Source organism: Letharia columbiana, assembly GCF_014066305.1.
Source record: "Letharia columbiana isolate WasteWater2 chromosome Unknown Sc0000067_s1, whole genome shotgun sequence".
NCBI classification, from domain to species: domain Eukaryota; kingdom Fungi; phylum Ascomycota; class Lecanoromycetes; order Lecanorales; family Parmeliaceae; genus Letharia; species Letharia columbiana.
The window spans coordinates 184,179-205,340 of NW_023501112.1; the positions used below are offsets into that span (position 1 = coordinate 184,179).

At 51.2% G+C, this 21,162-nt stretch overlaps 9 protein-coding genes across 9 annotated transcripts; 6 read left to right on the plus strand and 3 right to left on the minus strand.

The window, feature by feature from the left end:
* Positions 1–1,503: 1,503 nt before the first annotated feature.
* HO173_011802 (uncharacterized protein) lies at positions 1,504–2,225 on the plus strand (the record flags this gene model as incomplete). The annotated part of the gene is made up of 4 exons (XM_037313680.1): positions 1,504–1,635; positions 1,707–1,821; positions 1,889–1,963; positions 2,035–2,225. 4 exons carry the CDS (start codon positions 1,504–1,506, stop codon positions 2,223–2,225), a joined length of 513 nt encoding a protein of 170 aa, XP_037159446.1.
* Positions 2,226–2,549: 324 nt separating this feature from the next.
* On the plus strand, positions 2,550–2,969 carry HO173_011803 (uncharacterized protein; the record flags this gene model as incomplete). Its single annotated transcript, XM_037313681.1, has 1 exon — positions 2,550–2,969. One exon carries the CDS (start codon positions 2,550–2,552, stop codon positions 2,967–2,969), a length of 420 nt encoding a protein of 139 aa, XP_037159447.1.
* Positions 2,970–4,238: 1,269 nt separating this feature from the next.
* On the minus strand, positions 4,239–5,507 carry HO173_011804 (uncharacterized protein; the record flags this gene model as incomplete). The annotated part of the gene is made up of 2 exons (XM_037313682.1): positions 4,239–4,667; positions 4,815–5,507. The coding sequence occupies 2 exons, from the start codon at positions 5,505–5,507 to the stop codon at positions 4,239–4,241; spliced, it is 1,122 nt and encodes a 373-aa protein (XP_037159448.1).
* A 2,866-nt stretch (positions 5,508–8,373) lies between these two features.
* On the plus strand, positions 8,374–8,967 carry HO173_011805 (uncharacterized protein; the record flags this gene model as incomplete). The annotated part of the gene is made up of 1 exon (XM_037313683.1): positions 8,374–8,967. One exon carries the CDS (start codon positions 8,374–8,376, stop codon positions 8,965–8,967), a length of 594 nt encoding a protein of 197 aa, XP_037159449.1.
* A 1,278-nt stretch (positions 8,968–10,245) lies between these two features.
* Positions 10,246–10,921, plus strand: HO173_011806 (uncharacterized protein; the record flags this gene model as incomplete). The annotated part of the gene is made up of 3 exons (XM_037313684.1): positions 10,246–10,255; positions 10,508–10,645; positions 10,758–10,921. The coding sequence occupies 3 exons, from the start codon at positions 10,246–10,248 to the stop codon at positions 10,919–10,921; spliced, it is 312 nt and encodes a 103-aa protein (XP_037159450.1).
* Positions 10,922–11,427: 506 nt separating this feature from the next.
* HO173_011807 (uncharacterized protein) lies at positions 11,428–13,039 on the minus strand (the record flags this gene model as incomplete). Its single annotated transcript, XM_037313685.1, has 2 exons — positions 11,428–12,960; positions 13,013–13,039. The coding sequence occupies 2 exons, from the start codon at positions 13,037–13,039 to the stop codon at positions 11,428–11,430; spliced, it is 1,560 nt and encodes a 519-aa protein (XP_037159451.1).
* Positions 13,040–14,353: 1,314 nt separating this feature from the next.
* Positions 14,354–17,172, plus strand: HO173_011808 (uncharacterized protein; the record flags this gene model as incomplete). The annotated part of the gene is made up of 2 exons (XM_037313686.1): positions 14,354–14,413; positions 14,506–17,172. The coding sequence occupies 2 exons, from the start codon at positions 14,354–14,356 to the stop codon at positions 17,170–17,172; spliced, it is 2,727 nt and encodes a 908-aa protein (XP_037159452.1).
* A 96-nt stretch (positions 17,173–17,268) lies between these two features.
* Positions 17,269–17,424, plus strand: HO173_011809 (uncharacterized protein; the record flags this gene model as incomplete). The annotated part of the gene is made up of 1 exon (XM_037313687.1): positions 17,269–17,424. One exon carries the CDS (start codon positions 17,269–17,271, stop codon positions 17,422–17,424), a length of 156 nt encoding a protein of 51 aa, XP_037159453.1.
* A 708-nt stretch (positions 17,425–18,132) lies between these two features.
* Positions 18,133–20,697, minus strand: HO173_011810 (uncharacterized protein; the record flags this gene model as incomplete). The annotated part of the gene is made up of 3 exons (XM_037313688.1): positions 18,133–19,035; positions 19,085–20,478; positions 20,535–20,697. 3 exons carry the CDS (start codon positions 20,695–20,697, stop codon positions 18,133–18,135), a joined length of 2,460 nt encoding a protein of 819 aa, XP_037159454.1.
* Between the last annotated feature and the right edge of the window lie 465 nt (positions 20,698–21,162).

The following is a 21,162-nucleotide window of genomic DNA, read 5'->3' on the forward strand; positions in this document are numbered from 1 at the left end:
AATATTACGGATACGCAGTCTGAGCTTCTTACGAACATGAGAACGAGTATGAGTCTTGTACTTCGAGCGTGCTTTCTTCATGCGTGTCGTACGGCGTCATCCGGTTGGGAGGGATTTCTACTCATAGACCAATTCTACTGCTTGCGGACTGCTTCTTTTTGGGCGCCAAGTCATTATGGGTGGAAAATTGTGCATTTTTCAAGCGGCGGCGTTGGTCTCATTCCCAAAGTCCTCTCTTTGGATGCATTGGGGGCGGTGGCGGAGAGAAATTAGACGAGAAATGTCAGTACAGGCTTGTTTGTTGATGTGGATTCGACTCAACCTATTCCAAAATCAGACATGTCCATCATCACTTATGAAGCCAACCATTCTGACCAATGATATATGCATGACTCATCATTTCTGGCCACTTTATATCATGCCAGGAAGACGGAAGGCTGTCTGGGTCATGGTCGCGCGACCGAAGGAGGGACGGCGCCGCTGCTTGATTCCCTGCCTACGGGATAACATCGTGGTCGGACGCAACAGTAGCGACGGTAGACATGTTGATATCCACCCGATCCTCTTTCGAGTATACTAACCGTCTCCGCCATCCCCAATACCCTTCGATCGTTCGCTCTCCCTACTCTCTCGCCCTTCCTCTCTTCCCTCCCTGCTCAGACCGCCTGCCCGCTACCTTTCCCCCACATCGCTGTCTCCAACGTGCGCCTCCATTTCCCGTCTCGTGACTCTGCGCTCGGGCTTGCATTGGGCTCTTTTTGACCCGATGTTGCGAGGTGTGACGAGAACCCAGCGAACCTGCTGATTGATGTATTGATGTCTCCGTGTTGCCTGCTTTGCAGTTGGTCATGTGTCCAGCGTAGAGGAGTGAGGCTTGATGTGATGCTTTGAGTTCTGTGGACGATGTGCGTCCCGACGCGGCATTAGGCTCCGCTTGGAAGGGATCTCGCATATCATGTTCTCGTCCATTCTGGCGCCCTGATGAGAGCGCGCTGGTTGCCTTTTAGTCGGGGAGGCTTCGGGTCGGTCTCGGCCATTGGGGACATGGAGGTGGATCCGATCGTGGAAGCGGAGTCTGCGATAACGGAGGTTTGAGCAGCGTTATGTAGATTACTTTTCGTTACACGAAGCAAGAAACAGAAGATGAGGAGGATCGCAATGAGGGAACGTGATCTTTCACGGTTCAATATACTGCATTCCCAACTTCGAAGGTTCTGTAGAAACCTGGGGATGGCCTGCCGTCATGGGGCATTTGCTTCAGTGAGGCAACAGGTGGTGAGGAATCACGGACATTTGCCTGCCTCCGATACCGACAGTCGTGATCGATTGGGTACGAGATGATGATGCGCACCTATGCGCGGACGGCTCCTGATCGCGAGTTCTGCTGGCAGCCGAGCCGCTTAGACAGTGCCAGCACCTCAAGGTTGGAGGAAGCGTGGACACCGAAGGAATCGTAAATACCGGCCGAACCAGGACTGACTTTACACAACCTTCATCTCAAAAATGACCGCACTCGCTACCGACTTTCCTTTTGCGAAAGATCTCAAAGACCTTCATCTCGTGTATGACTACAATGCCCACGACGCGCAGGGCAAGCCTGAAAAGTGGCGCTATGAGATCTGGTTCTTCAGCGAAGTAAGTCTCCGCCTTGGATCCGGTTGCTAGAGAGTTGCGGGACACTGAGTGATCTTCACCTTCCATCGCAGGATCGCGTCGTCTACAAGATCCACGGTGGTCCGATGGCCGGCCGAGCCAACTTCCAGACATGTAGCTTTCAATGCATCAGACCAGGCGAGCTGTGGCAGTGCAACTGGCTCGAAGGTACGCATTCCGCCTCCGAGGGATCAGCAATGGTCGCCATAGCGACTGACGGGAGCCATCCCGGCAGAGACGGGGACTGTCGTCTCACTCGTCTACGACATTGTCAAGAAACGGATAACGACGCTTCTCGCTTTCTCAAAAGGTACTGTTATTGCGGGGGGCACTCTCCCTTTTGACCCAGGCGAACAGATCGCTGACGGGGGCGATTGCAAGGCCACTGGGAAAATGCGGAAGCGGCACACGGGGATAAAAGGAACCCGGCGGATCTCGAGAGGTGGCGCGGTCTGGCGCGCATTGGCATTCAGACGGACAGGCATATGCTCCCGGAACAGGCTGATCTTGTGGATATCTTCAGGGGCAAGGGTGAGTTGGAGCCGATCGAACACTCGTGGCCTACTTTGTAGGAAATGTCAACGTTCTGCACAACCCTTTCCCGAACTTCCTCTCTGAGATTAGATATAAGTAAAGAGGCTTCACCGTTCTTGTTTCCCTAAGATGACAGGGTGCTTGTTCAAGTGATTGTTGACTGGAGCGAAGCATCATGCTACAGTAGTACAGTTGGGACTCCAACTAGCTAGAGTCACCCTAAAAGCGGCGATTTTGGGTGGGATATTTTGGCCTTTTCCTCCACTTCTTCGGGTGCCAAGAGTAATGCCGACGGGACAATCACATCAAAATTAGGTCCTCAACGACGTCCCCCTTCCTTCCCATCATTAAAAGCCCTCCAAATGTTCCCCCGCCTCCGCACCCCCATCCTCCAAAACACCGGCTCCACGGCGCGCGACCACCTCGCTTCCGAACGGACCTTCCTCGCCTGGCTCCGCACCGGTCTCGGCTTCGTAGCCCTGGGCATCGCAATCGAGAGATTCGGCCAGCTCGACCCCGTCCCCACCCCGGCAGCCAAGGGCAAGGGTGGGCATCCCAAGAAGGACAAGGGCGAGGACCTCGTGCGGGGACTGTTGGCGACGGGGACCGGGAGCATCGCGTACGGCACGGCGAGATACTTTTCCAACATGAGGATGCTGGAGAAGGGATCGTACAAGCCGAGTCTGTACGGCGCGGGCGCGTTGAGCCTGGCCGTGGTCGGGTTGACGGGGGCGGCGTGTTGGGAGATTGTGAGGGGGAAGCGGGAGGAGGGGGAGGATTGATGGTTGGGATGTTCCTTCCGACCAATACGACGTTACGGACAATCCTCACACGGACGGGGCTTCATTCCGTCCGTCATGTCACATTTTTACTCACGGCGACGGGGTTATAATGATATCAATACGAAAGATACCACCTGGCGTATCAGACGTTATGGGCACCTGCCAGGCGTGAGGTGTAAGCGCATTCGAAATCTGCATGGGAACAGGCACGTCTACGAAGCCGTGTTCCCCAGAGGCAGTACGATACGTGTCGGCGAACGATGACTGGAAATTCCATGGCCATTTGGCTTTCGCCAACTGGTCGACAGTCCATCTATGCTTATGGATACAAGACTCTGTCAGCGTGAACCAGGATAATCCCGTGGCAAGGTCGTCTTCTCTTATAGCACGCAAGGTGTCTGTTAATGGAATGGCTTAGGATGGCTTACACCTTCTTACTATGGTGAAGTTGACTTCAACTGCATCAGAGACTGAGTAGCATTGTTCGTGTAGGACCAAGACATCTAGAAGGATGAGTTCGCGTTCAAACGGGACTCGTTCGAATATTACGTATCTTCTTTTGTGACACGTCATCTGTTTGCGCTCGAGGGAGTCTTGAGCTTCGGGTTTCTAGCGTGTGGTCAAGGTGACTTTCCATGTATACCTACCAGACCAAATGCCCGTGCGGCGGACCTGCTTGTTCCACGAGAGATCAATCGCCTTTCTACCATCAGCCTAACAATGTCTATGCCCTTGAACACCGACTGTCGCAGGACTGGGCAAGTCTTGAGTATCCTCTCTTGGGTCGTAATTGCGCTGTGAAGGCAATCGAACAAATTCACGCTCGAATGAATGTTCCAAGCAGCCCTGACGCAACGCCAGAAAGAAGCAGATTGGCAGCATAGTCTTCCGTACTTGAATGGCCTCGACGTCTGACCATTCAGGCAACTTTCATAAAGTCTCAGTTCTCCATTGGCTAGTCCGAACGTTGCGAGGGTGCTGGCGAAGTAGACCGTTACTTTCGCATTCTCTCTTTCTGCTCTCGCGCTGCGGATTGGCCTGTTCCGCCCGGACTGCGAGATTCCTTTGGTGGAGATGTATCCTTTGCATCTGGTGCCAATCACTTCAAACTCCTTACCCCGCAATTGCCACCATCTTTGTGAGTGGGACAATTCCCTTAGACCTCCGATACGACGTCATGGAAGACTATCCAGAGGGCCAAACACTATTGCTGCCAACGTCTGTTTCGCATTACAGCGTCACGGCATGGGAAAAGTTGCCCGATTCTGATCATTCGCCCTTCCCCTCGTCGAACCACATCTCCATCTCCCCTATCTCCTCCTCCCCTTGCCACCGCCCCACCAATTCCTTTCCTTCGATCAAGTTCCTCACATTCTCCCTTACACCAAATACCAAGTTCGGCGCAGAAGGTGTTCCCTTCTTCTTCTCCCTCTCTTTTCTTGGTGTTGTCGGATCGTACACCATATCATTGTCCCCAAACACCGCATGTATCAGCCCCGGATACACTCCCACACACGAGTAATCGATCTCTCCCTTTCTACCGCGCTTGCACAAACCGGCTTGGCCAACGTCGAATGGTCCATCGAAGTGGGAGTAAGAGAGATGGTAGAGCATCTTTTGGGCACCGGTGTAGGAGAGAGCGTAGGCGTATGAACAGACGCCGCCAGCGGGGCGGTATACTACGCGTGTGGTGTGGTTCTAGATTATAATTTTAGGGTCAGTATTACCGATCCGAGAGGGTATGTAGGGCCTCGAGGCATGTCTACAGAATATACCATCTCAAGACATGTCTCAAGGCTCAAGAGTTGGTCCAAAAGTAGAAATATGAACTCGGAAAATACGTACGTGCAGAACGTCGTACGTGAGGATTTCTTCAGGATTCCACAGACCCCAGCGGCGACCAGCCGGGGGCATGGTTGTGTCGTTGGCAATAAAAAAGCGCGCGAGGGGTTTTGAGGGCAGGTCTTGCGCGCAGTGGCCGAGCCAGAGCATATCCCAACCGTCGCCATAAGGGGACAGCGGCTCAGAGGACGCGGGCGCATTGAGAATGTGTCGGCTCCCGAGAGCGAATTGGGTGAGTTGGGTCTTTAAGGAGACGTCCCAGTCAGCGTCGTCTTCGACGATTAGGGCGGACGAGAGGTTATTGTCGAGGATTGAAGCTGCAGCATTCATGTGAGCGCGCCAGCTGCCGGTCCTGCTTGCCAGGTCTTCTTTGTAGAAGCCTGGCCAAGCGACGTGCGGGATTTCCTTGCCGTCGATGCCTGGGACTACGGTGTATGAGATGTTGGTGACGGAAGTGAAAAGGCGGAGGGCATCGAGTTTGTCAGTTCGGCCAGGCATGTTGATCATGTAGATGTCGCCGAAGCCAAGGGTGCTGTTGTAGATTGCCTGGATGCTGTTTGGTGAGAGTACATGGTCTTGGGTGGAGCCCGTGGAAGGAGCTGGGTGATACGATGAAGGGAAAAGGCGTTCACGTTGGAAGTGGAAGCCTAGAGAGAGTATTGCGAAAGCAGCAATGAACAGCAAGGGCTTGAACATGTTTTTGCAATGCTGAGAGATGGCCAAAGACACAGTAGACACAGCATTGACTTCGTGAAAGGGTGGATACCTTCCCAAGTTGTGAGGAAATGCATTTGGAGAAGTGATAATAGCTGCGTGCGAAAAGGTGGAACATGTAATGAATCATACAAGTATCACCATGATTCGGCCGAAAATGCCTCGGTAATAGGAACGAGAAAGACCAATTGGGGAAGGTCATATATAAGGTAGTCGTTCTAGATTGAGATCCTGAACAGCCAAATAACAAGGAACAATAGTCTCCAGGTTTCAGATTGTAGCTGAAGCATACTCGTGAACCTCGTCGATGTTGGTCACTGTTAGTGACTGATTGTTGGTTTTGTCTCTACCCAGCCTCAAGATACCAACACGTGCGGGTTCTCCAGGGTACACACCTGCAACTCGACGACAGGCATCAGAATGTAAAGTTGAGGTCAAGTTTCAACAGGAAGAATGGAAGACTGGAAATTTGTTGGGATGGAGGCTGTCTCGACTCTCGAGGCTGTGTGCTCGTGCCGTCATCTACATTCTTGGCAGGACGGCGCGGCTTGTAATTATATACCCACTACAGAGGTCTCACCGAAAGTCCTGCACCCGCCAAGACTCTTGCGCTCAGACTTCGGATAACGCCCCACCTAAAGGGCTACCTGGACAATGCGTCTGAAGTTCTTCGGAATCGCATCTAGCCCTAGTCAGGTTTCGAGGCTTAATGCCTCTATTAAGCTAAGAGAAGTACCTAAAGTCCCATCCATGCGCTGTGAGAAGATATTTCTAGGCTTCCCCTCTATAGGGCCGCTTTCCGAAAATAGGGTTAGGGCTGCACTAGTGCGGGTGCAGGACTTTCGGTGCAGACCTCTGATCCGTCCCGCCATCACCAATTGAACTCGAAGGGCCAGGCCTTGGCATGCGGATAAACATCGGCGGCTTGGCGTATCAATCGGGCAAATTGGTGGCAGTACGATGAGTTTAGCGACTACCCTTGGGATGAATAAAAAGCACGTCTTTGATGAGGAGGACCGACTTCAACCCTATTAAATGATCGAACCTAATACGAGACTATAAAATTGAAAATACCTCCGCCAAAACACCTCAGTTTTTCTTTAAAGGTTTATTAATTATTGCTGGCTGTCAGAAATTCAGAATAAAAGTGGCAGTTTTGCCGAGGTCGGCCCACCAGGGAAAACTGCCACTTATTCTGACAGCCAGCCTGCACCAGCGAGGGATCCATCTCAGATTACAACTGCTTACTCAATGATTGTTAGTGGGGACCCAAAATAATCAGGCTTGCTTCATTAGTGAAGAAAGGCATCAATCAGACCCCAAGAGACAGAGTGGAATCCTAGAGGATAGTCGGCTCTTTAACGATCGACTTCCTAAATGGATATACGATGGCCTGGGAGAATCGAGTCTTTCCCATCTAAAAAATCAGAGTAAAAGGGTCCGTACAATACATATCGACGCTTGCGTTGGCATCGCAACGTTATGCCGCCCTTTGTCCCTATTGTCTACACGCACAACAGCTGTAGTACTCATTGCGAGACCCAAGCCAGAATCCAGATATGCGTAAAAACCCTGGGCGGAATCTGGACGAGACATCTCGGTGACTTTGTGGAGACTGGGAGCAAGCAAGGTAGGGATAGCCTGTACCACCAAACGTCTTGAACCTTTGTGTATCTACTGGATACGTGATTCGAAGACTCAATGAGAAGAGCGAATTTTTGATTGCTGTGGCTTGATGAAGAGAGGTCTTAAATCCACAAATCCGGGGTGAGTTTTGGGGGATACCCTCCCAAAAACCCACCCCGGGCTTACCCACGCCCCGTTACGCGGCGCAGGGCTTACAGAATTCAAGCAGATTTTCCACAACTTCTTGAAGCTCTAGTAACCTTGTTTTACATTCTATCACTTGATTTTTCAATTTTTTTATATTACTGTTGTGAAAGGATGAATTACTGAAGTGGATTTTAGACCGTGCATTACCAGGTATCGGGCACTTCCGGGTATATACAAGTATGAGTACAGGGTGGCATCTGCATAGAATTTCAAGGAAAGAACCAGTGACGTTGGCTTTTTGCTGACCATGAAGCCTATCCTACGGGCGCTGTACCATTGCATCAACGACAAGGCGCCAGTGCCATCATTCTGCAAAGTACCATCCATACAAGTTTTGAACAGTGTGGCTGATGCTAGCTTCCCCCATAACTAGAGGCCCGCAAGCCACAAGGCCAAGATCTGGGCGTTATTCAAACTTCGGTTGTTTCCCACTCTTGGTCTCTGAATGTTAAACATCGAACTCCTCTACTCAAGACTTTGCCTGGTACTGTGGGATTGGGTTGACTTCTCTGGCTGGAACGGCTTTGGGTTGGCGTCAGAGCTTCAGAACTTTGAAGAGCAATGCGTCTATTCCTCTGTCTCTAGTCCCCTTTTTGGCGTTTCCGCCAGCCTTCGATTGTGAAGGCTGTCATTCTCTTTAGTGTCGCTGGCTGGCATGGACGCTTTGGAAAATCACGGACCATTAACTACTCTGCTCCGAGTCGTACCAAGGAATTGGCTGTAGCATAAGCTTTGACATTAGCTTTCGAAATCCACTGCTTGTGGACTTGCTGGAAAGGCAACCCCGCTGTGACAGCCATCACTGATACTTGTGTAGGCCCGCTCGCCTCGCTATATAGTCTCGACTTCGGCTCACTCTTTCTAGATTTCTCTTTCTCTACTAATAAACAGCACACGACTCGCTTTGTAAAGCGCCCTGTTCTTCTATAGTCGCCCGTCGGAAGTCCTCCTCAACAACGTATTTCTTGTCAATCCTGCAGTCCACGACCCAGGCTTGCACAACACTTTCTCCAAGATGAAGTCCTTCTCCATTCTTCCCCTCATAGCCATCACTATCTCCCCAGCTCTCTCCCATCCTCGAGCCGGCGCAATCGACGACACTCGCAACTCGGCGTCTCTGGATTCCCGCTCCAACCTAGTTCCACATGCCTGCAGCAGAGCGAACACGCTAGTCTCCGAACAGCTAGCCGAGATCTCGCAGCTGCAATCGAGAAATCTCCCCACCCCTGCTGACTTAGCCGGGTACTTCTTCGCCATCATCCACGGACGCAGAATTCTCGGATGCCCCTCCGATCCCCTTCTCAGTCCAGACAATAGTTCTACTTCAGCAGCACAGCATCCGAAACGCAACAGCGAGCCGAAGGACCCCGACGGACAATACCCAGGCTGGGGAGACCCCTGTGGGACAGTGAAAATACTAATAGAACAGGTCATGGATCAGATGACCGTGCTGAGAGACAACCAAATACCTGTCCCGCCATATCTCGCAGGCTGGTCGTTATTGACGAGTGATGCGAACACCGAATTGAAATGCGGGTTCCTTGGCGCGGGCATGGAAGACGGCGGTAATTCCACGGGCACGTCTTCGCAAAATGCATCGTCGACATAGATCAGTCATGCGCAGCAGGTTGAGGGCACAGGCAGCCATGTTCATCTTTGTGGGTGGGGAGCGTCAGAAGTGGTCGTAATAGGATAATCTAGAAACCCAGGACTGGTCAAGAGGACTATCATAGACGTATCACAGAAAAGTCTTCAAGGTGCTCAATCTCTTCAGACATTTACATATTCGAATTGTGACGCAACATAGACTGCGAGCTATGTATTCGTTCTGTCCAGGAGACCGTGACTGGTTTGCTCGACAAAACCCTGGGTGTTTACCAAAGTGTAGCCAGTGCGTTCGCCAAACTAATCCATCCGCGCTACTGCACAGGGATTGTACAAAAGAACACGATTCAATCAAAGGTGATCCTATCAATGGTGGAAGCTCATGAGACCCGAAGCTATTATCGACAAGCAAGCATGAGGATACATACAATGGTGGTCACGAACCAGCGAGCTGGAACTTCCGGTAGACTGCGCTGCATGTTAGGGGACATTGACAAAGGAGAGCTCGCAAACAGGCCATCTCTGGATCGTAGGTGCTGGTTCTCGATCTGGTGTGAAAGTTGGACAAGTCAACTCTGGCAACTGCTCGAACTCGTTGGCATCAGCAGGTATCTCGGTCCTGGGCCACGGCCCATTCAAACTAGACTCGGAATAAAATCTATGCTGAACGTTCCACGCTCGATCGCGATAGTATTGCCAGCTCTTGTTTTCCGTCAGGAAGTCGCTATGGGGTCGATCGCAGTTGCCCAAACAACTTTACCTTTGATCGTGTAGTTTTCCTTTCATCTCAGTCTCAGAAACTTCGTTTCATCTGACAAATAATAAAGCCATCCTGCAATCCCCAAAGATAAGATTGATGTAGTTCCTTCAACGTGGAGCGAAGGGAGCTGAAGTTCGCGCGAGACGACAATTGATGTTCTCTCGCTTAAGTTACCTAAATCCATGATGGAAAACGCGCTAAAAGACCAATTCCTCACCAAAATCTCAGCCCTACAAAGTGACAAATTGACCGCTCGCTTTCTGAGCTTCGTTAATAATGATTTTCGCTAGGCAGAAATGCCGTGAGTTTGTCTTGTTCCATCACCCATTTGTTTTTTTTTAGCGCAATCACTCCTGCCCAGCCGCCAGTACTTAAATCCCTCCCATCCCCACCCTCTTTCCTTTCTGATCTTACAGCGCCTCCCTTGACCCAACGATAGACACCATTTTCATCAACGACTACAACTTTGCATCAAACAATCATCAATAACGTCATACTCACTACATCAGTTAATCTATCATCATGACTGGACGTAAGTAACATCTCTGATATACCGTCACCACGCCCTCATCCCCCTCATCGTGGCGGTCGGCATCGCTGCCACCGAAATTCATCATCGCTTTCGGTGTTGCCATGTCACCCAACGCGTCTCCTCCCACCAAAGCACTACCCCCTCTCCACCATCACCTCCCCGCCACCACAGCTCCTCTCCCATGTTGCCACCCTACACCTCACCACCGCCCACCCCTCTCCTCATCCAAGCATCCACTAACATTCTTCATAGGCGGAAAAGGTGGCAAAGGCCTCGGCAAAGGCGGAGCGAAGCGTCACCGCAAGATCCTCCGTGACAACATCCAGGGCATCACCAAGCCCGCCATCCGTCGTCTCGCGCGTCGTGGAGGCGTCAAGCGTATCTCGGCCAGTAAGCCTACCCTAATCTTCCCTGCCCTGCCCCGCGTTGCCTTCCCTCCCTTGAACGTTTTTCCTTTTCCTCACGTTGCCTTACCGATGATGCTGACGGTTACGCGTCACAGTGATCTACGAGGAAACCCGCGGTGTCCTCAAGACCTTCCTCGAAGGCGTCATCCGCGACGCGGTCACCTACACCGAGCACGCGAAGAGGAAGACGGTGACGAGTTTGGATGTGGTCTATGCGCTCAAGCGTCAAGGGCGTACGCTTTACGGTTTCGGTGGATAGATGTCCATGTGTGCTTGCAAGTGGTGGAGCGATGAGTGGACATGGCATGGAGATTGCTGTATCTTTACTACTGGCGTTGGGCCAACGAGGCGTCATGGGGCATGTGTTTGGCTTGCTAAGCATACGTGGGATGGATCGAATGCTTGCTATCGCCGATGATGGCTGCTTAACTGATGACTGATACTATTTGTTCCATCTTGCTTGCCAACGCGATTTCACTATCTCTGATGTGTCCCAATGTAATCTCACTCAACACTGGCACGCGCTGCTTCTCTGCTACCGGCACATACTGACGCCTCCCACTTTTCCCTACGCCCATCTCATTGATCGATGAGTCCGCCTTCAATCCAGCCTATCCTCAGCTGTGTGGCCCAAACCTTTCATGGCCGTGCTTGCTCCTTGGCCTCTCTGTGGCAGGACTGTTGTTGCAATGACCTTCGCATGATGCATTGGCTTCGACTCTTCAATCACGTCGAGTACTCCATTCGTCCTGTTTTCGTTCCTCATCAGGTGTCCTCCGTCTTCTTCAGCCTGGCATTGGCCTCCGTCGCCAGGTCTCGGCTCTTTTCTTTGACCACTTGTATACCATCTGTTGCCATGTTCGCGGCCTGCTGTTTCCGCTCACCCAAGTTCTCGGCCACATTGGCCGCTGCCTCTTGTGTCCAAGCTCCAAGGTTATCCGTCATCTGCCCCGCTTGTGTCTTCGCGCTGGCCGCCCTTTCATATGTCCAATTCCCACTACTATCTGCCACATGGCCCGCTTGTGTCTCAACACTGACGGCTGTCTGCTTGACGTGCTGTCCAATGCTCTCTGCCATTCGCCCTGCTTGCTCTTTTGTGGACTCAGCTGATTCCCTAATATTTTCTGCCGTACGGCCGGCTTGCTCCTTCGCCGATCCTGCCAGGTCTTCAACGTTTTCTGCGACCTGCACGGCTTGCCCTTTCACGGATACTGCTAGTTCCTGTGGACTGGGATACTTCTTGAGCATCGTGAGGATGCTGTAGTAAAGCTGGATGACAAGCTTGTGGACTGCTTCCTTCACGATCATCGTGATTCCGTGACTGAAAAAGCCTTTCATTACTTCGCCCCCAAGACCCTCATATAGCGCGCCGAGGCCTTCGGTCTGGGCGATTCGAAGAATCACAGTGAAGACATTGCTAGGCGCTTTTTTAGGTGCCTCAGTGCCTTCCAGCTTGACGGTGGACAAGCTTTCGCGTTTATCGAGGCCAGAGGAGGATTGTAGACGTGATTTAGCCAGTGAGAAAGGGTAGGTTATCGTTGATGCCATGGCTTTGCTGATTGCAGCCAGTAAGAAAATTGCCTGCGGTGAGGGACTCTGGCGTTGACTGCGCGGAAGAAGAGTGCGTTTGAAAGCTTCGAAGAAGAAGAAAGTGAGAGATGGGTTCAAGGTGAGGACCAGAGATGCTGAATAGCCTGACCAAAAGCCTTGCACGCCCTTCTCTGCCCGAATCTGCGAAGCGATTGAGCGTAACGAGCCCTGGTCTGTGTCTCTGCCCGAATCTCGACCTGAAAGCATTGAAGACGTCTGCTTCCGGGTAACAATGTTCGCAACAGGTGTCGTAAGAAATTTGGAAAGGGCTCCGGCCAGGAAGCCCACGCCCAGTTCGTCTATGACCGGGAGATGCTTGCTAGATGTTCTGGAGGATTGTATTCGAGTCTGACGGAGAAAGTTGTAGGCCAAGAAGAACAGGAAGGAGTCGGCAATTGTCTTCGAGGTGTCTGAGACGACGCCGATGTAGAAGCCATTAATACCACCCTCCCTGGTATATATTTTCTTTGCAGCGTCTCGAATAGATTTATACTCCTCCGAGTGGGGCGAATTGGCGTTCTTGCGTAGTTGTCGTTGGATTTGGAGCCGAGTGATGATGAGGGCGAGTGGATACGTACAGACGTTCGATATCGCTGCCCCGGTTGAGCCAGCAATGGCATGACCTAGAGCCGGTAAAGCTGGACCACCGAGAATGTAGGGGGCTTTTTCCGGGGATTCTTGAATCTTGTGGTAGAGATCGAAGGCATCCTATGGCTCTGTCAGTAACGTTGTCTCAGGTAATGATACTCAGAGTCTGTACCAGCTGGCCGTTGTAAACTTGCGCCATATTGAAGGGGATCTAGTTTGCGAGAACCAAAAAAGAATCGAGAATGAGCAACGAGGACTTGTCTCGGACTGAGCAATTCACTTCACTTGACAATGTCTGGACTGCATCTTGGCCGATTTCCCCGGATCTCATCAAGAGATCTCCCGAACTTTGGCCGATAGTGTGGCGCTAGAGTTTCGAAGTCACAATCTCTCCGAGATATGTTAAGTGCATGCGATCAATGGTTCAGCGTCTGTTGACATATGAATAGACTTGTCACGACAGTAGTGAGTTCAAAGACGATGACTAGGAGAGCCCCTTTTCCACTCATGCAGGCCTTCAGGACATAGCTTCCATGTAGCTGTCTGGATCGCGGCATAGGCAGGATTGTTTGTAAGTCACATGGGATTGGAAGATCAGAAAGTTTTTCAAACTGGTAAAAGGCGAGCAAAACACTTGCAAGGTTCTATGTAATGTGGATAGACAACATACTCGATCCTTGGTTTTCTGATCCTACGTCTTGACGCTGAGGTCTCTCAAAGTATCAGGGTCCGCTTGTGACCACAAGAAGTGAATTATCCGACTTCTCTGCATGAAGAACATTGAAGAAGCGTGAACGCGATGTCAGTTTCATTTGCAGTACAACGGTCTGCCGATTGCTTTTGAGCAGACCATCACGTCTTCGACCGAACTATTACTGCTCTTTATTTCGCCGAATTGCACCATTGTTGGGGAGAAAGGTACCCTAGTCTCACTCATTTGCTGGAAATTGACGTCTTTCTATAACGGAGTGACAGACAGCCATAAGCTTCTTGTTGGACTGAGGCATCACCATTCGCCAGACAGCGTTCTGAAGCTGTCCCACAAAATGATAGAAATGATCAAGTGACCTAGAACCTTTCAAAGTGCTAGGTTTTGGGGATTCAGGCCTTCGTCTCTGAGGTGATAAGCCACATGCGTCTTGTTCGGTGGATTTGAGCAAAAAAGAAGGCAATTGCTTTCATCAATGGAAGGAACTTCGGGTCGGAGCAGGCCATTCAAGGAATGATGCCGACACGCGAAGTCAGTGTTAGCCTATGAAATAGCAACTCCAAAGTAGAGAGAAAAGCAAATGTCATCCACCCGAATCCTATCATGTGACCAGTGTAGACTATTTCGACGAAAGATCTAGACTTTATGCAAGAGAAGCGGGACTCCTGCCTCTACTTTACAAGCTTCGTAGCAACATGCCCTTGCAACAGATGTCTCGAAAGGATTCTAATCACTTGAGATCTGGGATATACAGCTTGCGACCTATATCAGATACATAAGATCGTACGGCTTGGTACATCAGCCATGGCGGAGGCTACACAAAGCGGCGGCTTACTCGACCTCGAGAAGGAGCTGACTTGCTCTGTGAGCCTCCATACACAAGCCTGACATGCCCATCTGGCTTCCACAACTCAAACTAACACAGCGGCTGACAATGTTACGTTCTCTACTTTCAGATATGCATGCAAGTTCTCCACCAGCCCCTCACCCTTCTCGACTGTCTCCACACCTTTTGCGGCTTTTGCCTCAAAGAATGGTTCGTGTTGCAAGCCTCTCGAGCATCATCATCGAACCCATATCCAATCTCGTGCCCGTCATGTCGAGCCTCAGTACGGGATACCAGGCCAGATGCAAAGGTCACTACATTGCTGGATATGTATCTACAAGCCAATCCTGGCAGAGCCAGAGATGATGACGAGAAAGAAGAGATCAAAAGCAAATACACACCAGGGGAGAATGTGCTACCGAGGGTTAGGAGGAGTAGGGAAGGTAGTGATCAGGCTGAGGATAGGAGGATAGTAGAAGAGGTGAGGGAGATGAGTTTGAGAGAGGTGGGAATTGGAGGATCGGGGTCTTATCAGAGGGGTATCAGGCATCGAGTAAGGGACGGCGCAAGAGACGCGAGAGATGAAGATGCTAGGCAACAAAGAAGAGACCGAGAGGGAGGGTCAAGCAGTGGTGGTGATCTTGGTGAAGAAACTGCGAGACCCTCTTCTGCGACAGATGCTGCAAACCAGGCAAGACGGATCGGACACCAGTCTAGTCTACGGTCTCTACTGAGCACCAGCGATTTGGACTCTTCGGAGATGGAAGAGGAGATCCTGAGGCAGATTATCGATGAGGGGATTCTGGATGGGATTGACTTGAATAGCATTGGCGTTGGGCAAGAGGATGAACTTAGTGAGAAGATCGCTGAGGCATACAGAAGACGGCATGGAAGGATGTCTAGGAGTCAGGATAATCGAGCTGAACAGCGAAGAGTCTCCGGTTCGCGGGGGCAGAGGTCGAATTCGAACGAGCCAAGACAACAGAGGAGACCAGGCAGGTCTCCCAACCCGGCTGATCAGACTACGCATTCTTCTCATCCCCCAGTCTCGAGACCGTATCTATTGGAGGCCTATCCTTCAGGAGAGGGACACAGGCGAAGGACGTCCAGCGAGACTAGGCAGACTAGGCGGCAGACTTCTCCGACACCCCCTTCGTCTAGCTCACGGACAGCTTCAGAGACGCAGAGGCAAGCAGCGCGGTCAGTCACAGATCTATCGAATAGACCGCAGACTTCTAATGCAGCAGCGCGGTCTGCTACCGACTTGTCCGGCAGACCCCAAAGTTCTTCAAACCAAAGGGTTCGCCCAAGGGACATTCCAAGCGGTGGTAGGCGGACAACAGATCTGGCAAACGTTGTGGTGTCACCGCCACGAATCTCAGCTTCGGACTCACCTTGGGCCGCTGGCCAAAACAATCGACAGGTTTCTCGTCCAACTGACAGTGCTCGCTTAGCAGCCAGGGCGCCATCTGAGCCACGGATAACGGATGCAGTCTCCATTCCCCAGCCCCCAGCAGAATTTCCAGTCCTATCAATAGCACAAGTCACATATCCAGAACCTTCCATCTCTTGCGAAAGATGTGGCAAGGTCAATCTGGAGCATGAGTTGCATATGAATTGCGATCAATGCATCGAAGGTAGGTATAACCTTTGCCTTCGCTGCTGGCGTCTCGGACGAGGCTGTCTCCATTGGTACGGCTTTGGCCATAACGCGATGGTCCAATGGGACAAAAAATCGACTTCGGGGGCTGGCTACCCACCAGAACATCCATTGCCACACATCCTCACTGGTCATCGATATCTTAGTCCATCATCCGATAGCTGTCAGCACACAAATGGGAGTGAGCAAAGGCTTATGACAACATCAGATCCTAGCAAACGTCTCCGGTCGGGCCCTTTCTGTTCCAACTGTTCTGCCTTTACACCGGAGTGCTTTTGGGAATGCGAGGTCTGTAACGATGGTGAATGGGGTTGTTGCAATGCTTGCGTGAATCAGGGCAAATGCTGCACACATCCACTACTCCCTGCTTCTTATCCCCTATCTACTAATCCCGGCGACTTCGGACCGTCTAATGCGACACAACATGTTTCATCGACCACCTTTACCCCCATCATAACCTCCCGGCCCCAGTCGACGGAAGAGCCTTTCGACGAATCGCATATTCCCCTCACGTTCAGCACCAAGTGCGACATTTGCACCTACCCTATCCCACCATCTACTACTCGCCTCCACTGTCCCCAATGCAATGACGGCGACTACGACATCTGCACCACATGCTATCTCCGTCTCGTCAAAATCGGAAGGATCAGTGCTGAGAATGGACCCAGAGGCTGGCGCTGTTGTCCCAACGGTCACAGAATGATCGTCATCGGCTTCGAGGACTCTGTCCAGGGCCAAAGACGCGTTGTCGTCGAAGACCTTGTAGGTGGCCACGCACTCAACGATACGACAGACTCCGAGGGAAAAGTGTGGCGTTGGCGAGACGAAAGCCAGCAGACACAAGCGAAGACAATCTCGACGGCCGTCAATGGTAGAAGCTTCGGTGGCTCTAAACCGCATCCCAATAACCCGGCCGTTGGGAGGTATCCACCTAATGGAGGCGTGGGTATGCGCGTGCTAGCATTGTGGTCGTATTGGCCGCAGGAGGGTGTGGAAGATGAGCTTGCGTTCCCAAGGGGCGCCGAGATACGAGAGTGTGAGGACATCAATGGGGATTGGTTTCTGGGGATCTATTGCGGGAAAAAGGGTGTCTTTCCCGGGAACTACTGCAGGATACTGGAGAAGATTGGTGTTTGAGGACCGTGAAATGACAAAAGCATTAGAGGAAATAGTTTTGAACGATCTGGGCAGAGTCTTTGAGTACTGGCCCAGGGTGGATATCTACATTACGAAATGTCGCTTGGATTGACATGTTACCTTGTTTTATTCGACAATGAGAAGCTGTACCATGCCGCTGCTGTGCAAGTCGAGAGTCTCTTTCCCGCACCTGCGAACGGCGGCATCGTCTATGAGATGGTCTACTCGGACGTGAGAGATCATCTGAAGTAGCAGGCCAAGAAGTATCCTTCGGATTCAACTCCTCCACCCCCGTCCGCTGTGTTCTCGTTCAACTTCGTAGACCAAGAGCCTAGGTAAGCTTGTTCGTGAAGCGAAACCTGATCTTCTGGGCGCGATACCATGGTATGGAGTCCATTTTTTGAGCTTCATTGACGCCATCCTAGAGACGAGCGTGTCACCGGATTTTGAGAACGAGGTGTAAGCGCTTGAAAGGTTGAGCCAACACCCAGATAGATAATCGGTAGCTAATCGGCTTCACTTCTAGCTTACTTATTTGGTCGAATGATTGTAAAAAGCCACTGCTCCGAAAATAACCCAGGGCAACTCATTCACGTTTGAGGAAACCGTCGGCAACTTGGCAGTGATCAAAGACGCAATAATTGTGAAGACAATCCTGGAAGAGAAACAGGACCTGTATTCCAAGGATACACTTGAGCATTTGATACGGACGAAGGGAATCAGCAGCTGTGAGCAGAAGCGTATTGGAGAGGACTGAGAAGAGATATCTGGGTATTCTCCCGCCAGCTTTGGGCAAGAAACCGGGAATCATTATTGTTGATGTCTATGATTGGGTCAATCAACGTAGACGCTGCTTTTTTAGTGTTGCTGTTGTCACTGTTCAAGAGATTATTTACCATTTCTACTGCCAAAGTTTGTGGCCTTTTTGCCTGATGTACACATCAAAATCAGTCCAAATTCTCAGTCGGCATAACCAACATCCCGATGTTTAGACCCGGTGCCATCGAATGATGGTGTATCATAAGTACCACTCGGATCTTCTCCATTCTTCATGATGTACTCTTGCACCTTTGCAAGGTCGTGGCGGATACCGCCGAGCGTTTCGTGCATGTCCAGGCGAACCTTCTCATTTCTCTTCGCCGCGCCCCTAATAGCAGCCTCAACGACATGATATCTGCTCACACCATTCCGCAGCATCATATCCAGCGGCGTTGTCGTGCTGCCCTCCTCACTATATGCTGCAACGCTCACACGACTTAGACTGGGCCTACCGAATAGCAAGCCCTTGATCTCGTCCCCGTAGCCGTGATAGTTGAAATGAATAGGACAGTCAGCTGTGAAGAGAGCATCGAAGTCCTCATGCGAGAGAGCGTGAGGATGTCCACCTTGATGCTTGAGTATCAAGAGGTCCGTAACATTGACAACGCGCACCCGCAGACTCGGAATAAGCTTGCGCAACATGGCTGCTGCTTCAATGACTTCAAACGTGAGTTCGGCACCGATACCAACAATCACTACGTCGGGGTTGAGACCGTCGTCGGTGCTAGCAAATTTCCAGACCGAAGCGCCTGCACGACAATGATTGTCAGCCTCTTCTGGAGATAGGAAGACTGGTTGAGGCTGCTTCGAGCCAACCATCAGATTCACGTAGTTGGTTGAGCGGAGGCAATGGGCAAGGGTGGAAAGAAAGGTGTTGGCATCTGGGGGCAGGTAAACCCGGGCGGCGCTCGGTTTGAGATTCAGAACGGCGCCAATGAAGGAAGGGTTCTGGTGCGAAAACCCATTATGTTCTTGACGCGTCCAGGTGCTAGTTTCGAGGTAGTTGAGGCTGCTAATGTCCTTTCTCCAGGTAGTCTCCCGAGCCTGTGGGAATAGTCAGGGTATTGCCAAGCGATCACGTGGAGTAACTTACCATCTTGTTAAACTTACTGTACTGCACCATCATCGTGTGGATGATGCCCAAGAAGCTCTCATATGAGGGGAAGAGGCCAGTGCGTCCAGTAAGTGTGTATCCTTGCAGCATGCCTTGGCAGGTATGCTCGGACAGAATCTCGATGACTCTGCCGCCACGAGCATTTGAAAACTCGTCCCATTGAAAGTTCCTCCCAGTGTGGTTGAACACAGCATCTAATTTGTTGCTAACAAGCTCGTCGGGCGAAAACACTCTCATACACTTAGGGTTATCGATTAGGACCTGGTCAAGGAGCTCTCCAATGGTCTGCATGCAGCTCGCTTGGCCACCTTTCTTGACGCCATAATTCTTCCAATCCGGAATATTTAGCACTTCGTGTGAGCCATATGTGTCTATTTGCTGGCCCAACCTTTTGCTCTCGTCGGCGGGAATGATGTCCAGGATTGCTTTCACGACACCGCCATCCTTGGTGAACAATTCGTCCGGCTTGTAGCTCTCTAGCCACTCTTGAAGCTGCTTCAATTCACTTGGGTCGGACTTGGCGGCCATTAGAGGTACCTGATGCGCGCGGAATGATCCCTCAATGAACTGTCCGTGGACCTTCTTCGGTGCTCCCCAACCCTTCGGTGTCCTCATGATCAAGACAGGCCACCTAGGCTTCATGATCGGCTTCCCAGAGCGGGCTGCTCTCTGGATCTTGTGGATTTCAGCCAAAGCCCATTCCATAGATCGACACATATCCGCATCGATGTCTTCCAGGTCTTCAACAAATCGGCATTGGTAGCCATAGCCGGTGAACAACGTGACCATTTCTTTATCGTCCATGCAGCCATAGATGGTACGTTCGCTGATCTTGAATCCATTGACATGCACAATTGGAAGCACAGCCCCAGATTCCTGGGGGTCGATGTACTTTGCAGCATGCCACGCTGTGGCTGTTGGTCCACTCTCTGACTCACCATCGCCAACCACGCAGGCAACGATGAGATCGGGCTTGTCCATGACGGCACCGAATGCTACCGATAGAGCGTACCCGAGCTCTCCGCCCTCATGTATAGCACCAGGTGTCTCTGCATTGATATGGCTTGGAAACCCACCAGGAGTGCTGAATTTGGTGATGAGCCTGTGCAATCCCTCTTTGTTTCTGCTATACTCCGGATAGAACTTTCCCAGAGAACCTTCGAGCCACAAGCTCGAAAGAATGCCAGGCGCGCCATGACCTGGACCAACGACAAAGATGATGTCTTGTTTCTGTTGTGTTGCCAACAGGTTGAGGTGAGAGTATACGAGGGTCAAGCCTGGGCAGGTGCCCCAATGGCCGAGAAGTCGAGGCTTGATGTCTTCAAATTGGAGGTCGCGTTCAAGCAGGACATTGTCTTTCAGAAAGATCATAGCTACCAGCAGGTCATTAGGATTGCATCAGGATTCTTGGAGGAGTCAAGAGGCTCACCAGCAGCAATGTAATTTGCAGCGCGTCTGAACTCCTGCAGTCCAGTGTACGTGGACTCGTCGAGCTTTTCATTGCCCAGCTTGACGGCCAATTGTAAGACATGGTCGTCAATTTGGGAAGGCAGAGGCTGTGGATTGGGCCGATCTATCTCTTCTCCAGGCATGTTGAAGGTGTCGATTGACTATCTGAGGATAGGTGTTTTGGCTTCGTGGACTGACGGTGGTAGAAGGAATAAAGTGATTGTCGAAGCAACTTTAAAGAGGGGTCGTCCAGGAATTGCCAACGAGAGTGCAGTACAAACTTCCGTAGGAGGCCGCCGTGCCGTTGTCCGAAGGAAAGGAAACAGGGTCTCAGGGACACGAGCGACTGGGGACGAGTTGACGTAAGGTAAAGTAAAGTAGGTTTTTGCTGCGGAGACACTTCCGCAACCTTCCTTGATGAATAACATCCCATCGCCGATGCTTCGTTGCTTCTCTTTTACTTCGCATTTCCTTCTTGGCATTGCTTATCAGCACCATTGCCACTATCCAGGCCGAACGTCAGTCATGAACTCGACGCAGTAAAAAGGAATTTCCTCCATAATACTTATACTGCCTCAAGTCCATAAATCTTAAAGCCTAACGCCGCT